Genomic DNA, 15827 nt, shown 5'->3' with positions numbered 1-15827 from the left:
ATTTGAATTTTGTAACAAATTATTCATTTATTGGTGCACTTAAACAGAAAAATATTAGTGACCTAAATTGAGAGGTCGCCAAAATTGGACACCGTAAAGAGTGCTGAATACAGGAACATGTAAAGATTAAGTTAAAGGTGCATAGTAATTGAGTTGAAATCTTTTTTCTCCACACTATAACCCAATACAAACAAATTGAGGCCAAAGGCGTATTCTATGCTTAAAAATATTTTATGAATCAATTCAACTGCATAGACTCAACCTTACTGTAGTTCACCTTCTGTCTGCAATACCAGATCTGAAAAACAAGAACATAAAATGGTGCATTTATGCTGAGTATTTACAAAGATAGCAAAAAAGTATTGCGCTCACACTGACCAGGTTGTTTAATTGTCATGGATAGACAATACCTCAAAAGAAAATTTAAATTTATGTCACCCGCAGGTAAAGTTGCTTGATATCTCTCATTTATCACATACTAAAATGAGCAATAAAGCAGTGCACAATTGTTGTTTACATGTGAGCTGACTGTAAGAAACATTCCACAGTACAGAAAGGAAAAACAAGAAACAAGATGCACTTTTGGTACAAGTTGCTGGTAAGACAAGCAAAATATTGTCAATTCTGAATTGTATTTTTGGAAAACAGACTTGATGGCCATTTACAAAAACAGATTTTAACATGTATCTCATAACTACTACATTTTTTGCTAATAAATCAACCTGTAATGTAGTAAGAAAGTGCTTTATATGTGAAGAAAATGAAAGAAAAACAAAAACCTTTACTGCAATAAAAAGCAAATATCAGATCTACACTTTCACAGCAATGTTCCATAAAATCCCCCTTAAAAACAATCCTGACAAAACAGTCGACTTTTCAAAATGTCATTGCATTTGTTGGATGCACAATTTTCAATGATGACACAATCCTAAAAGCATTAAAAACAATGCAAGATCACTTAAATGCATGGCCTCAGAAACTGTAAATGATACAGGGTTGTGGCCCTGCCAAAAATATCATCTTTGCAGCAGCAAAAAAAAAAAAAAAAAAAAAAAAAAATTACATTGTACAATTGAGGACCAACATACTGTTTCCTCGCAAATTAATAGTGGTTTTGGTATTTGTGTTTTTGGATTCTCAGTGGACAACACAAGTGAACATACTTTTTTTTTCATGGCAGTAAATGTTCATAACTGAGCATTGTTCACTATTAGGTTAAACAGACAATTACTACATAGCAGTTGATACTTACTGATTCTGATTATATAAAAATCAGTAAACATTGCTAGGGGGAAAAAATAATCATAAGGCAACCATGCATTAAGTTTCCATGCAAAACATTTACAAAACCTTCCAGTGTCCATTTATATTTTTATGTGTAAATTGCAACTGGAGCGTGAACATTTTTGATTTTTCACACTTGGAGAGTTTCAACAGACACTCCAAAGCTGCAGATCTTTCTCTATCTTGACCTTCTGTTGTTTGTCTTCAGGGTCTGCATTTTGTGTTCGACCACAACGTTTCTACTTATCAGTATGTCTGTCATTCAGGGCCATAAGGCTGTTTGGGTTTAGTGCACACGTGGAGCTTGAAGGCAGAGGCAATCATGTAGGGAGCAGCCCCTCAGCTTCTTCTGGAGGATGAGAAAGAATGAAAACAAAGTGATATATTGTATGAAGAACAGACTGCATATGCAGTCACTTGAGATAACAGGTTATTGCCTGACCTGATGGTGATAGAGAGTTGTGGCCTTCTGTAGAGACAAACAGGAGTTCAGACCCTAAAGCAGCAATGGAACTTCGTGGACGTATGCAACGGTCACCTGAAAAACTTCGGCGGAGTAAAGCCTGAAAAGCAAGACTTGCTATTCAGGTGTCATTTGTGAAGTACAAAAATATTTAACATGAAGTGGTAATGCACAAATCAAAGGTGGCAAAGGTGTGAGTAAGTAATAGCTTGCCTTGCGTGTCATGGGGCTGGTGGGGGCGGAGGCGCTGCTATAGAGACTGAGGCTTGAGTTGGACCTGCTGACAGTCAAACCTTTCGATGTGCTCGCTGTGGGAGATAAGTACTTTTGCTTGATCTTCAGGTTGGTCCGACCTTTTACTGTGGCAAAAGTGCAGTTTTCAGAACAGTTTTTGTCACAGAAATAATAATAGACACATGTAATGATTAACAAAGTAGACAGATCCAACTAAAAACAGTCACAGCATTGTTTTTTAATTACAGTCCTCAAAATTTAATAAAAATAAAAATAATGAAATAGGTCTGACAAAACTAACCATTAATTCAATATATTGATGGTGCATTATAGCTCTCATGCACGTTTACATTCATTTTCCACAACATTTAGTGGCAATCTGTTGTGAACTACAACCATCTTTTGTGATTGACGCTTGGAACTTAAAACAACCTTGATAACACCCTACTATTATTTAAATTAATGACTTGCCTATTGATTCTTATTTCTTTATCTTTATGAATGCATTTGCTATGTTTATTGACGCATTCTGTCATCAAACTGTGACCTTGAAGTAAAAATGCTATTGAGGCGAATCCAGTTTGCAGTAACCTTACCTCTACAGGGATCATTCTTCACCAGGAACTCATCCAAAGCAGTCCAGCCTCCTCCCACTCTGACCATCAGTGTGCTCCGCAACATTCGCACCATCCGCAACTGTTGGGAATCTCCAAACTGCACACAATTGAAAACTTGCAATGACAATTCACCGTCAAACATGTTTTTTGTAAGGCAAAAAGAAACATAACTCACCCTGTATCTGTTGGCACTGATCTGCTCTACTTGAAACCTCTTGGGACAATTACATTGTGATACCTGACGGCTCACCTGCAAAAACAAATATGCAAAAGTATGTGAACCATTTGAGTAATCCGTGAGTCATGGCAAGTAATTTCTTCACTCGTAAGCAATGTACCTCTTCATTGATTTGATCTGCGTCCAGAGTTTTCCTGTAAGGATCTCTGCTGGGGTGCAGTGCACTCACAAACTCATAATAATCAATGAAACCATCACTGTTCATGTCAAAAATGTTTGCAACTGCATTCATCTCCAGTGAGTTGGTGGGGAATTCTGCAGTGAATGGGGTGGGGAGGGAGGTCAGTTGATACAGGGAAGTAATAATAATACAATTAAATACTCACAGTACAGAAAAGCTTTATGGACATGATGTTGGTGAAAATGGAGCACATGAGTCAAAAAATGATTGCATTTAATTTGTAAAAGCAAATTTTTACATGTCCTTTGGTGCAATGGCTTCAGAGTGCCTTCTGAAAATGTTTTTCATTACTTTATGAAATAGTAGTAATCAGACACAGTTGCAAATTTGTCTGGCTTTTTGTTCTGTAAACAGCATCACATTCACTGGTCATTTCTCATTCATAATTGGTAATTTATGAATTTCACATTTACTAGTACACAAAACAACAAAAGAGACACGCCAGCAGGTCTTACTGGAAGCCAGGACATAGTCGATGAACTCTTTCTGGCTGATGCGTCCATCCTGATCCCGATCAATGTTGCGGAATACATCTAGGATGCGAGACTTCAAATGGCTTATCCACTGAATGTAACGTTTTCGCCAAATATTAAAGTCAAAGTTGGCAAATTCCTCAATCTGTATTTTAAAAAAAAAAGCAAAAATACAAGGCTTAATTTCTAATGACACATCAAAATCAATAAAAAAATAATCACAATGGGTTCATACACATTGGACTCTTCCAACAGTGTACTTGTTTCATTCTCAACAAACACAATAACCTCTTTGAGTTTTTGCTGGTGTTGTTCAAGATGTTTTTGTCTTGCTACTGCCAGGAGCCAAAGTTTCTGCCACTGACTGACCAGCTGACTGAGCAGTGGGGTCTGGGGGTCAAGGTGCTCCAGGGGGAGTGGTGCTGGAGGCTGCAACTTTAGAGTGCTCCGCCTCTCTGGGTAGACAAAGTGTGGAAGTCTAATAAATTCTAAACACAATTTGTTGATATTACTTTATGGGTAGCACATTAACAGTGGTGTCCTTACTTGTGATTGTTCGTTTGATGGGTGAAACCTGATGTTTTGAAACATTCTTGCGTTTGCAGGACTTTGTTGCATGTTCAACTTCTGGTAGCTTCTTATTGAGCTCCTCCATGAATACCTGCAGGAGGAAATCACATTTAGACATGTTGTAAAGTGTTAGGCACCCTTCTTTTTTACATGATGGTAAAAAAACTTACACAGTGCTGCTCAATAAGTTCTTGGTTCTGCTCTGTGTTTTCAGGCACAGGCTCTTCATCTCTGATACTGAGAGCTTCTTGTGCTGAGGAGATCCATTCCAACAGCCTCTGGACTTCCGCTCTCTCTTCTTCCAGTAAAGCTAAAGTTGTCTGGATCCTTAAGCTTTGTTGCTGGGCCCATGTCAGAACCTATCTCAGAAAACCACAAAAGGATTTTCTGATGAGAAATACTCTACCTGTACTAAGTGTAACTGGCAAACCATTGACTGAAGAATGAATGTGTCATTTGTCATTATGCTGGCACCAGATCGCTCACCTCCTCGTAGCGGGTCTTGGTGACACCCATCCAAGACTTGAGGGTTACAACTGAGTCTGGATGACAAGAGGAGAGGATCTTTTGACCCAGACACTGGATATTTTCCAACTCTGCTGATTGAGTTTTTAAGGTAACCATTGTTTCCTGTGGAAAAGTACGCAAAAGCTTTAGTCAATTTTTCCTGCACGTATTAAATTTTTTAATGATTTAAGAATACAATCATGGGCACAAAGTTCCCATTACCAGACTTCATTGAGTCGCTCACTAAATCCTAATAAGACTTATTTTTTGATTCTGACCTGCGTAAACAGTGTTTACCTCATTGTGTTTGTGGAAGGCAAGCAAACCTTCTTCTTCTTCTGGTATGACCCCGTATTTAAAAAGCCTCTCCACCTCACTGAGACGCTCCATGAACGAGTGGACAAGGCTATCAAATTTCTCAGCCTCAAGAGAACAATGATCAAGATATGAAAGTTAGCAATAATATCAACATTTATTAAGTATTACATAGCACAAAGTTACTAATACTAAGCTTGAACTACCTGCTGAAGTGCAGCCTCAAGTCTGTCCTGTTTGGCGACTGACAGCCTGCACACTACCTCCCAGCGGCCCTCCAGTTCATCCATTTGCTCCTGCAGCCAGTGGGAATCAGCCGTACTGCTCTTGGTCAGGTCCTTTACAGAGCGTTTCAGGGTCTTGATGCACCCTGCCCGCTTCCCCAGCTCCTTTTGAAATGCCTACACAAGAACAATGATGAGAATGTGCGAAATTGTGACACTAATAAAATGCATATGAAATAAAATACATTCTGAGAGAGCATCATTATGTGAATGAAAGTGTGTTGGCCAATAGTTGCAAGAGGCTTAGGAAGCACTCAGCGGAGTTGGGAAGAAAATGACGTTATTTCCAAATCAGTTCTCAAAATTTCAGAGTCAGAACAAAAATGAAAGATTATGATCATCAGGGCAAAACAAGAAAGAAGGTGATTCTAGGGAATGTGATATACTGTAGTTAAAAATACAATGTGTTTCGCAGAACATGGAACTCGTAATGTCAAAATTTAGTTTTCTTGCCTTACCTTATGTTTGTCTATTAAATTGTTGACCATGTCCTTGTCTCCACTAACAGGAACATCCTCAGCTAAGTGGGGCTCAGCTCTATAAAGCCAGCCATTCAGAGCTTGAAGAGCATCAGTGAACCTTCCTGAGAACAGCAACGCTTCCTCTAGTTTGTGTTGTCTGCAAGTAGAAAACCATAAGCAAGTTTTAAACTTGGGAATGAATATTCTCCTACCAACAACAACATATCTTGATACCTCTCCATTGACTTTCCATTGATGGTGTCCCAGGTGTCTTTCAACTCAGCCAGGAGGTTTTCCAGGTGCTGTTGGTCATAGCTGCTTTGAGCTCGTTCATGAAGTTTGCGGCCGCTCTTTAGCGTCGCTTCATACATTGGCCTCTTGGATCTGAGTATTTTCTGGAACTCCTAAAAAAAAATGTCCGGAATCGGTGAACATGTTCACATGACAAAACTGTTGTTAAATGTGAACCGCACCTTCTGCTCAGTTAGTTGTTGTTTAATCTCCTCATGTGATTGTGCAATCTCTTTATGGTTGTCTAAGGTTTCTTCTACCTCAAACATCCAGTCCACCAGGAGGCGCCAAGATTCATTAAACTGAAATTGAGTGGAGGTAACCATCAGTCAGTTGAAAATGTGACCCCATGTTTCACACTCAAGGTTAATGCATATAATGGTTGGTGATTGTAAATGTAAAAAAAAAAAACCCTCTACCTGTTTGGCATTCTTTTTGACCTCCTCTAGCGCAATGCCTCTCTCTGAAATACACTGCTGTAGTTTTTTGTAGCGATCCTGGACAGTCATGATGAGGTTATGAATGACATCACAGTCCTCTTTCCTGCTAAGCGCAGCAAGTCTACTGCCAGCACTCTCCACCGTGGTCTTCTTCTCCCCATAACCATTCACCTCATCCATCAGCGTCTTTACAGATATGTAAAGATTAAACAATCAACAGGTATTACACCAAGTCATGCTGAAATTCAACAATGACCTATAAAACACATCCTACTCTGTGATCTTGTAGTTGGTTATAAACTGTGTCCAGAACAAAGCTGGGAGGTGTGAGGAGCCCAACAGACTCTTTACACTTGGACATCTTGGTGAGAAGGTTCTGGATGTCACTGTGGAATTCCTTGGCCAGTTTCAAGCCTTTCATAAGCTTTGCCTAAAAAAAGGGGGAAAAAAAAAACAATACACAACTGTATCATGTCTTAATCGTTAAGATTAAGACATTAATGGATGAAGCAGAACGGAAGAGTTGAGAGACCTTTCGCTCTTGAACTTTGTTGTACACGGAAGACCACTTTTGTTCTAAGATGGACAGGCTGTGTTCTGTACTTGATCCCGCCACAACATTGCTGCTTTCCAGCATTCTTTGAATGGCATTTTTCACATCTGTATAGGTGTGAAGCTTTGACTCTGTCTCATTGCATAATTCCTGTAACAGGTGTGCAGAACAAAGCAAGTAGGTTCACTTTGAGTTACAAAGTTTGTAAAAGAGTTGTAAGAGTTTGTGTGTCTCACCAAATGAGCATTAAGCCTCTCAGTGGTTGTTTCTGGCATTCCCCACATGGATTTGGAAGATGGCAACCTGATGTCTGTGTTGTCCAACCACTGCAGGAGGTCTTGAATGTCCATTGTAATATCTTGCACCTGCAAAAGATGACATAAAATGTATTTTACATGAGTAAAGGTGCACAAACATGTCATTGGTAACCCAAAAAGGAGATCTGGTAAAAATCATGGTAATGGGATATTGAGCTGGTTTACATACGGTACCCCGTAATTATACACTTACAATGGAAAATCATTACCTGACTGAGTCTGTTCTCTAACTCCAGCTGATAACGTTCAGTTTCACAACAAACAAACTCCCAGCTTTCACTGAGTTGGTCCAGCCGAGACTGAAGACTATGTGCACAGTCTCCGGACCCAACTTCTAGCAACTCCTTGCCTGCCTGGTTCAGAGATTTCATTGTGCGAACGTGAGACATGACATCATTACGCAACACCTGTAAGAAAAGAGACATTCCATAGTTAATGTCATGGGCATGTTCTTGGATTATGTCTGGAAATTTTTGTGACATTTATGTGGACAAATATGTGCAAACATAACTTTTCCAGGAGACAGTACATTTACGTAGTCACGTTTCTGTATCATTTGAGGTTTTATTGTTTGTAATTTGAGAGATGCTTGCCACAACGTCTTTCTTTTGCAGGCATTTTCACTATTGAACATTATTATCTCATCACCAACCTTATGTTTGGCCAGTTCTATTTCACAAGCCTGCAGGTCGATGCTAATAGTTTTTTTGCCGCGCAATTGTTCAGCAGTATGGGCAAGCCATGTCTGTAATTCGTCCAGTGTGTTTTGGAACTGTCCCAAACCCAGTAGAGCACACTCCAGTTGATGCTGTAAACAAAAAAAGTATATAAAAAAAGTATATCTGCAAACAAAAAAAGTAGCTCACTAGCCACTGCCTCACCTGTCTGTTGACAGTTTCTGACTCCAGATTGTCCCAACGCAGTCGAAAGTCACACAGGGGTGAAACTGAGCCTGGTGACAATCGAAATACAAAGCGATGGTTTTGGCTTTCTATTTCAATCTTCTTCTGGTACAGTTCTCGCTTAAATTCCTGAGAAACACAAATAACAGAATTAATCAACTAGTGATATGTAGTGGAGCCCACTACTCGCACTATGAAGATCGGGCTGGCCCACAAATAGTGAAAATCTGCAAACAATTGATGGCTATTATAATTACACTGAGAAAAGACTAATCTAATCCACGGGTATGCAGGATTTCATTGATATGAATGCTATAATAGCAAGATCCAAAAATTTTCGTCAACAGGAAATATGGAGGAACTCATGGGAGCGGAGCCACAGTGGTTATATCATAGTAAATTCTCACCTTGAGTTCACGCAGCTGCTCTTTGACTGATTCGAGGTCAGTTCCAACCATGAACTCTTCAGTTGACCTCAATTCTGCAGATTTCAACCACTCAAAAAGTCCCTAAAATGTAAAATGTTAGGCTGACTGACTAATTTTCACACTGAACAAGATGCATGAATAAACATATACTAATATTTAGTACCTGCTCCTTTATTAAACACAACAGATCCATAATCATATACATACCTGCATAGTGTCTTGGTAATTTAAGGACATTTGCAAGGACTCCTCCAGCTTCTCGTGGCATTCGTTCCACAATTTGTTCAAATTGTTCCACAGGCAATAAAGCTTAAAAAGGTCAAACACGTTGTTCTCATTACATCTCATATGATCACAAATGATAAATTTAATCATATTCCTTACTTCATCCAGACTTTTTGTGACATCCGGTTTGTCTGTGTCCCCGCATGCTGACATCAGATCCATTCCAAGAACACCAAGGGTATCTAAATCTCCTTGCAAAGTGTCAATGTCTTCCCTAAGTGTCTGTTGGATGTCAGATTTAAAGAATAATTATGTCAAAATTTGTGTTTTGCAACACTGTAAGGCTTAAGATTTCACTAGCCAACCTGCATGGTGTCTAAGCACTGGCGGATTGTTTCACAGTCCGTTTGGCTTGCACTAAGATCCAAAACTGTTTGCTGAGCATTACTGAGAGCTGTGGTGACCTCAGCAACATCACTCCAAAACTTCATGGATAGATTCAGTAGTTTGAGCAACCAGCTTTCCCTTTCTTGAACCTGATTATGCGTCTCATCCAACAACTGGGAAAGAGTCGAGACTTGCTCCTGGATTGCTAGCATTGTAAAAATGTCACAAAGTTTGTGGTGAGAAGCATTGACACAGCAAGTGCGGAACATTAATATGAGTAGACACTGGCGGAGCTAGAGGGGAAGCCGCGGAGACACTGCCCCCCCCCCCACACACACCTAAATGTGCATGAATGCCCCCTCCCCTGCTCCCCTTCACACCAGGTCAGATAATTGACCTTTAGGTATTAACATTTTTTTTTCAGGATTTGTTTTCACATTTTGCCTCAGTATCCATAGAGAACACATAATGAATGCATAATGAATGTTATGCAGATTTTCTGAAGAATTTGGGACGTTTGTATTTAACATTTTTGCTTGACGGCCCACTGAGATAGCCTTGGCTACCCCTTGACCCCAAAGGATAAAAGTCTAGCTCCGCCACTGTGAGTAGATGACTGTGACATGGATTAAGGCAACATCTCCGAATGTAAAGAGGTAACATTCAAGCAATGATTATCACCTGTGTCGAGGGATGTAATCCCTGCTGCCCTTGTGTTAGTCAGCAAGTCTTGTGCCTGTGTCTTGACACTTGTGAGGCTGAGCTCCAATTTGGAGAGTTCAGACAGCAAGTCCTTGTTGTCATGCAGCTGCTCCTGAATCCTCTGGGTCAGACACTGAAGAGGTGTTGGACTCTGGATGTGACTGCGCAGGCGATCAAGACTTTCTCTGAGAAGAACCATCCTCTCATTCAGCTGCAGTAATTAAAATGGTTGCATTATTATTGTAATATCATACAATTTAACACTTGAATTTTTGCTCAGATTTTCTAGACAAATTACATGCATAACTAAATATTTGATTCGTAACACTAAATTTTTGTGGAAAACTAGATATTAAATAGCAATCCATCCACATTAAAGAGATACCATAAATATTTGGTAAACCTAAGTGTGGTGTTCCAATTTATATACTAGTTCATCCATTATTTGTACCGCTCACAGGGGTTGCAGGCGTGCTGGAGCTTATCCCAGCAGTCATCGGGCAGTAAGCGGGGGATACCCTGAACCGGTTGCCAGCCAATCGCAGGGCACACAGAGATGAACAACGATCCACACTCGCACTCACACTAGGAGAAATTTGGAGTGCTCAATTGGCCTACAAAGCATGTTTTTGGTATGTGGGAGGAAACCAGAGTGCCCAGAGAAAACCCACGCGGGCACGGGAAGAACATGTAAACTATACACGGGGAGGGCCGGAGGTGGAATCAAACCTGCACCCTCTGAACTGTGAGGTAGACGTGCTAACCAATACCAGGCCAGCCAAGAACATACTAGTACTGTTAGTTTCATTGCAAAATACATTTCATATTTAATACAGCGTAATTACTCAAATATGCACATATTATTTGTAGTGCTGTTGTTGAATTAATTTGCACGTTTAATGAACTCCTGTTCCTGTGAGCAATTTTGTATCAAATAAGTGTACTTGCATGATCCTAATTTACAATTGGTGGAACCTTACTTGAGTGAATCTGGGTAGGGAGTCTTCAAGTACAATGGCGGTCTCTCTGACTCGTTCTCTGATGGTTCTGTGCCTCTCCTCAGCCTCCGTGGCTTTGCGACAAAATCCCTCTCCCTGAATTGGGTTTAGCTCGAACAGGCGTTTGGCCAAGGAGCATAAGCGTGTGATCAAAGGCCGATGTTCAGCTATTGACTCTCTGAGACCCTTAAAAATGGAGGAAAATAATTAAATTGTTTAACATCACTGAGTTTAAAGTCTTACATCCTGATTTGCTGAAGATTTGTGTGTGCAAAAATGGGCACAAACTTGGTTGCTCATGGAAACAAAAGCTAATCTACTGATGTGATTTATAAAACCTGTGACAATTCGCAATAACTGATTTTACATCTAAAATGGTTTTCCACAACAAGAATGAAGAACTGCAAGCAAAATAATACAGATTTTTCTACTTGTATCAAACATTTTGTAATGTTATGAACAAAATGATTACAATACACTGTCTATTCAAAATTAATGGTATTTAAAGGAGGACATGCTGTGCTACAGTGAAGGAACATTTGGTGCCCGCCATTAGGGATTTTGATCAAGGAAAAATACTTTTATGTAACACATCTGAACTTTCAGAATGTAAGGTTAAAAAGGCTTTTTTCTGTTCACTAAAAGAGACGCAATGATGTAATATGGAGAAGGCTCTCTTTACCTGTAAAAGGTCTTGTTGCTCACGTAATGCTTCAAAGCTGAATGTGCTGAGGGAGAGCTGCCCAACAAGGCTTTGTGTTTCATCTAGCCAGGGTGAAACCTCAGTAAGGCCCTCAGAGAACTGAACAACAAGTGACTGAGCATGCTCAAGCTGCAAAACTCCATGGGAATTAGTCGCTGATGTGGAGGTGCATTGTTCCTGTAAGGCATCTAATGGGGTCTGCATAGAAAGATAAAAGGACAATTTTAAAACTCCAACAACACACAGCATGCTAAGTATTTTGTGTTCAAGTGCTTACCTGCAGATTCCACACTTCACTTTCTTCGCTGTATGTTTGCAAGAGTTCAGCTATTTTTACCATCTTCTCAATGTTGAACCTGTGCTGAAGAATCTCCACAGCCAAAATCTACCCAGGAAACAAAACACCCAAATTGTTTGTGCTTTGAACTCGTTAAATTACAATACAAATCAAAGTAGTGTTCAATGTGCACAACCTTCTGCTCATTGAGTTGTTCTGATATGAGGTCCGGATCCAGGTGAAAAGTTTTCATCTTTTCAAGTCTTAGCGCTGCATCCTTAAACCAAGCCACTTCTTTCACTACAGCCTGTTCGAGCTATTGAAACACATTGGAAATAGAATCAATGGAACACATTGGAACCCTAATTAACTGATGATTGAAGTTAGTAAGATTTGTATTTTCCGTTTGCTCGAGTGTCTTGCAAATGAGAAGAACATTACAGTTAAATGTAAAAATATGAAGTCCAGCAATTAATATGATTCAATCTTGGTTGATAAATTAGCAAATGTTGATGAACTCAATGGAATGACAACTGTATGTCTGGGGAGCTTGGTAACAAAGTAAATTGGATATTTTAGGTGAACATTTTTTTCAACGGCTTGATCTTACCCTCTGTCTTTCAGCTGCACATAGCACTGCATCTCCGCCATATGTCTGTGCTCCTGCTACACCCAAGAGCTCTCTCTCAATACGGCCCAGCCACAGGTGGAGGTCCTCCTGGCTGGATGTACAACGATTGGACGCTTCCAGAGCCTGCTCCAGCCTTTGTAGTACATCAAGACTACTCAGATTTAGCACGGAGCATCGGATACGAAGTCCATCTAATTTCTCCTGCACCTGGTGTTCTTCCTCCTCTGAAATCACAGTCACACCATATATCATTGGTATAGTACAATACGATACGATGCGATGCGATGTGAAACGATATAACTTTGTTTATATAGTGAATTTTGCAACAGTTGCAGCTGTAACAAAAGTACTTTACATTTAACATAGTAATATAAAGTAAAGGAAATACAGGAAGGGCCTGTAAATGTCACCTTCTGTTTAGCAATCATCATGAAATCCTAATGATTTGGTGGTTATATTATTACCTGAAATCACTTCCATGAGCTCATGGCCTGTTTTTTGAACTTTTGCAAGCTCTGCACTTTTAGCTTGAATCTCATCAGTAAGTGCCTGAAAAGAAATGACTGCATGTCAAGTTTGACTTGTATAAATATCGATAAAGTAATAATAATAATTTAAAAAAAAATACAGTATGAAGAAGAGGTCATTTCCAACCTTAGCCCTCTCTGTGGCTTCTGAAAGATGCAGCAACACTCTTTCAGCATTGCGTAGTTCAGCTAGGGCCTGCTCAACAGATATCAGCCACTGCTGCAGATTGTCTACGCCTTCCTGGAAGAGTCGGGCCATTGGTAGAATGCCTTCCAGACTGTCCCTCCTACAAAGAATATAGTTAATAAATAAGCTCGAGTGAGGTGTGTGTGTTCAAGACAATGTCTGTAATAGCTGACCTTTGATCCGCCTCCCACTGTATGGACTCCCACTTCTGTTTGAGAGCAGCGAGCTTGACCCTTGCCTGATCCCCCTCCTCTCCCGGGTGGGCCTCCACCAGTCGAGGACCCTCTAACAACATAGTATGGATACTTTTCCGTCTGTCTGTTAGGAGGCGCAGCAGGAGCTAAAACATACAGTACAATATTACGCTCAGTTGATGATTTATGATGTTACCAAAAGAGTAAAAAAAGATGTTCAGTGTCAACAATAATTGGTCTCACAGGTGGTTTGCTCTCTTTGACCATGCAATGTCAATTGAGGATTCCACTCGACCCCAACGATATTTTACTCATGTTTGAAAGCCTGTTTGGTTCTTTTCTACTACCTCTGCACTGCATCAGTGTGCCCTTCTCATGTGTCAAGATGAGGTTGTTTCATGCCAGATAGGTTTCACCTTGTCGGGAGAGCTCATAATAGCTAAAACGTTACGGTGGAGAGGTGAGAACTACGTGGGTATGTTTGGTCCATCCCTCCCAGAATATGTCAAAACATACAAGAGGTCAGTGCGAACACAAACTCTCCCCACTCACCCGTCAACGGGGCATTGTCTTTATCATTCAAAATGGGTCTTACCTTGCTATATACCTTCATGTAGCTCAACTATTTTGGTTTATTTGCCTACTCAAGGCAATTTAAGTGTCTATGAAGTGTGAAAGAAGGTGATAAGAAACAAACCCTTTGTTCTTGAAGCTGTGCTTTCACCACTTTGACCTCTGAAGATGGAGGCTTCTGATTAGCTGTGAGCTCCTCTATTTCACACACCCATGTCAGCAAGGCTTCCAGGCTTTGAAGGAACGTCCCAGTATCAGTAGATATGTTTCGCAGAGCCAAAGTAGACTTGGTTTCCTTTAGGAAGATCATCCATCCCATAATATTGACCTCATCAATTAATTGAATGAATACTTAGAAGGCAACATCTAGTCAGTTTTGTTAATATGAAACAGTAAAGCATACCTTCCATTTATCCACACAGGACTCTTGATCTGACCTTGAGTGTCCATCACCTTGGAGCTGTGAAGTGAACAAGATTGCATAATTTTTTTTTTTATTACACTTGTAGATAGATGAACGTCGGGCCACTGACAGAGATTGAGACCAAGCCTTGCTTTTAAAAACACAATGTTAGTCTAGATGACAAAACAAAGGGATGAAATGGATGGAATTGAGTGATTAAATAGTGTTAAAAGTTTTTTGTATCAACCTCAGCAAGTTCCTGGGCAACTCCATTCAGGACTCGAACAGTTCTTGTGATTATGGGGTCCCCTCCCTTATCTCCTGTTGGATACTCTGTCACTTCCACGATCTCAGTCACAATAGTTTCAGTCACCTCTGTCACTTCCGTCACTTCCCGTGATGCCACCGTTTTCCACGACCAGGGACTTCCTTCTCTAGAGTCTCCCCTGTGAAAACTAGTCCTTCTCTCTGCAGCAGTCTTGTCAGGATAAGCCAAGGGAGATCTTGAAAACTCTGGGGGAACAGTTCTTCTAGTCAGTGTTCCATTTCGTGATGTTTTTACAGGAGAAGGGGTGCCCTGCCATGCATTATCCAACGTACTGGTACTTCTGATTGTGGAGGCAGGGGAGCTGTGGAGGGGTTTGTCAGAAACTGGTGTATGAGATCCTTCTTCTCTCTTTGGATGAGTTTCTTGTGCCTCCTTGACTATCTCCGCCACACTGTCCTTGTTTTTATCCTGCCCATGGTGAGGAGGCTGACACTCTTTTCGTCGTTGGTAGCACTCTTTCAGGAAGTCCTCATCTGAGCGCACATGCTTGGACTTTTGGCCCAGGCAGCTGGGCCGGCTTATGAGGTTACCCATAATCCTTCAGCCCGGCGGCTAATGAGGCAATAATTGAGGTAAGAGCCCTCGGCCATGCATGTAGATTCTCCTTTAGCTACCTAAAATAAGACAAATGAATCATCATGCAAAAATACACTGTTTTTTCACAGCACTACATGCCACAGCTCAAATGAAACCAGCTCTCTGTATTACTCCTTTCTTGGCCAGAAGGATCCCTAGCGTGACACTTGGCTCTGATGTTTGCTGTGCTTTTGTTTTCATTTAGACCACATACACGCATGCTCTAACTCGCAGCTAAAATATTCTGGTTTTACAAATCAATGTGACAGGCTTGTCAAGGATCCCACTGTCGGCATGACGAACCAGTGGCAATGAGCCAATTCCATTCACTCAGCCAAGTCCAAGTGACCCACTTCTATTAAACTTGTTGTCAAACTAGTCTTAACAGTATCAACATATATTTTGGACACAAATTTGTATGTCCTTTTATCACAAGCGGACTGGAAGAAACACTTCTGTTGTAACCCACCCCCAGTGTAATGCCTTAATTGTTTTGTACAGTGATCTCGGACTAAAGAAGCTAAGATGTGCTCATCAGACTATCACAGGAAATGTCCC

General features: G+C 40.5%; 1 protein-coding gene across 1 annotated transcript; it reads right to left on the bottom strand.

Moving 5' to 3' along the window:
* Positions 1-49: 49 nt before the first annotated feature.
* On the bottom strand, positions 50-15227 carry macf1b (microtubule actin crosslinking factor 1b). The gene is made up of 39 exons (XM_085918880.1): positions 14613-15227; positions 14366-14422; positions 14087-14257; positions 13369-13535; positions 13136-13295; positions 12946-13030; positions 12461-12705; positions 12047-12166; positions 11851-11958; positions 11553-11771; positions 10853-11056; positions 9852-10083; positions 9149-9375; positions 8943-9065; positions 8766-8867; positions 8538-8639; positions 8110-8259; positions 7881-8036; positions 7438-7635; positions 7148-7276; positions 6891-7061; positions 6633-6788; positions 6338-6544; positions 6101-6220; positions 5862-6031; positions 5625-5784; positions 5089-5283; positions 4865-4990; positions 4547-4690; positions 4231-4419; positions 4037-4151; positions 3779-3945; positions 3473-3635; positions 2937-3091; positions 2774-2848; positions 2578-2695; positions 1961-2106; positions 1727-1847; positions 50-1633 (listed from the first exon to the last, which is right to left on the bottom strand). The coding sequence occupies exons 1-39, from the start codon at positions 15225-15227 to the stop codon at positions 1605-1607; spliced, it is 6297 nt and encodes a 2098-aa protein (XP_085775006.1). The 3' UTR covers positions 50-1604.
* Positions 15228-15827: the final 600 nt, after the last annotated feature.

This window comes from Syngnathus leptorhynchus, chromosome 8, assembly GCF_054491065.1.
Source record: "Syngnathus leptorhynchus isolate UIUO chromosome 8, UIUO_Slep, whole genome shotgun sequence".
NCBI classification, from domain to species: domain Eukaryota; kingdom Metazoa; phylum Chordata; class Actinopteri; order Syngnathiformes; family Syngnathidae; genus Syngnathus; species Syngnathus leptorhynchus.
Note: the sequence above shows the minus strand (reverse complement) of the source record. Positions and strands in the feature narration are given on the sequence as shown.

What these genes read in the sequence shown, in the direction of transcription:
- macf1b (XM_085918880.1), bottom strand. Translation starts at nt 15,227, where the DNA reads ATGGGTAACCTCATAAGCCGGCCCAGCTGCCTGGGCCAAAAGTCCAAG. An exon ending in AAGCCACAGAGAGGGCTAAG is followed by an intron (nt 13,031 to 13,135) that starts GTTGGAAATGAC and finishes ATTTCTTTTCAG; the next exon opens with GCACTTACTGATGAGATTCA. An exon ending in CATCAAACGAACAATCACAA is followed by an intron (nt 3,946 to 4,036) that starts GTAAGGACACCA and finishes TTGTCTACCCAG; the next exon opens with AGAGGCGGAGCACTCTAAAG.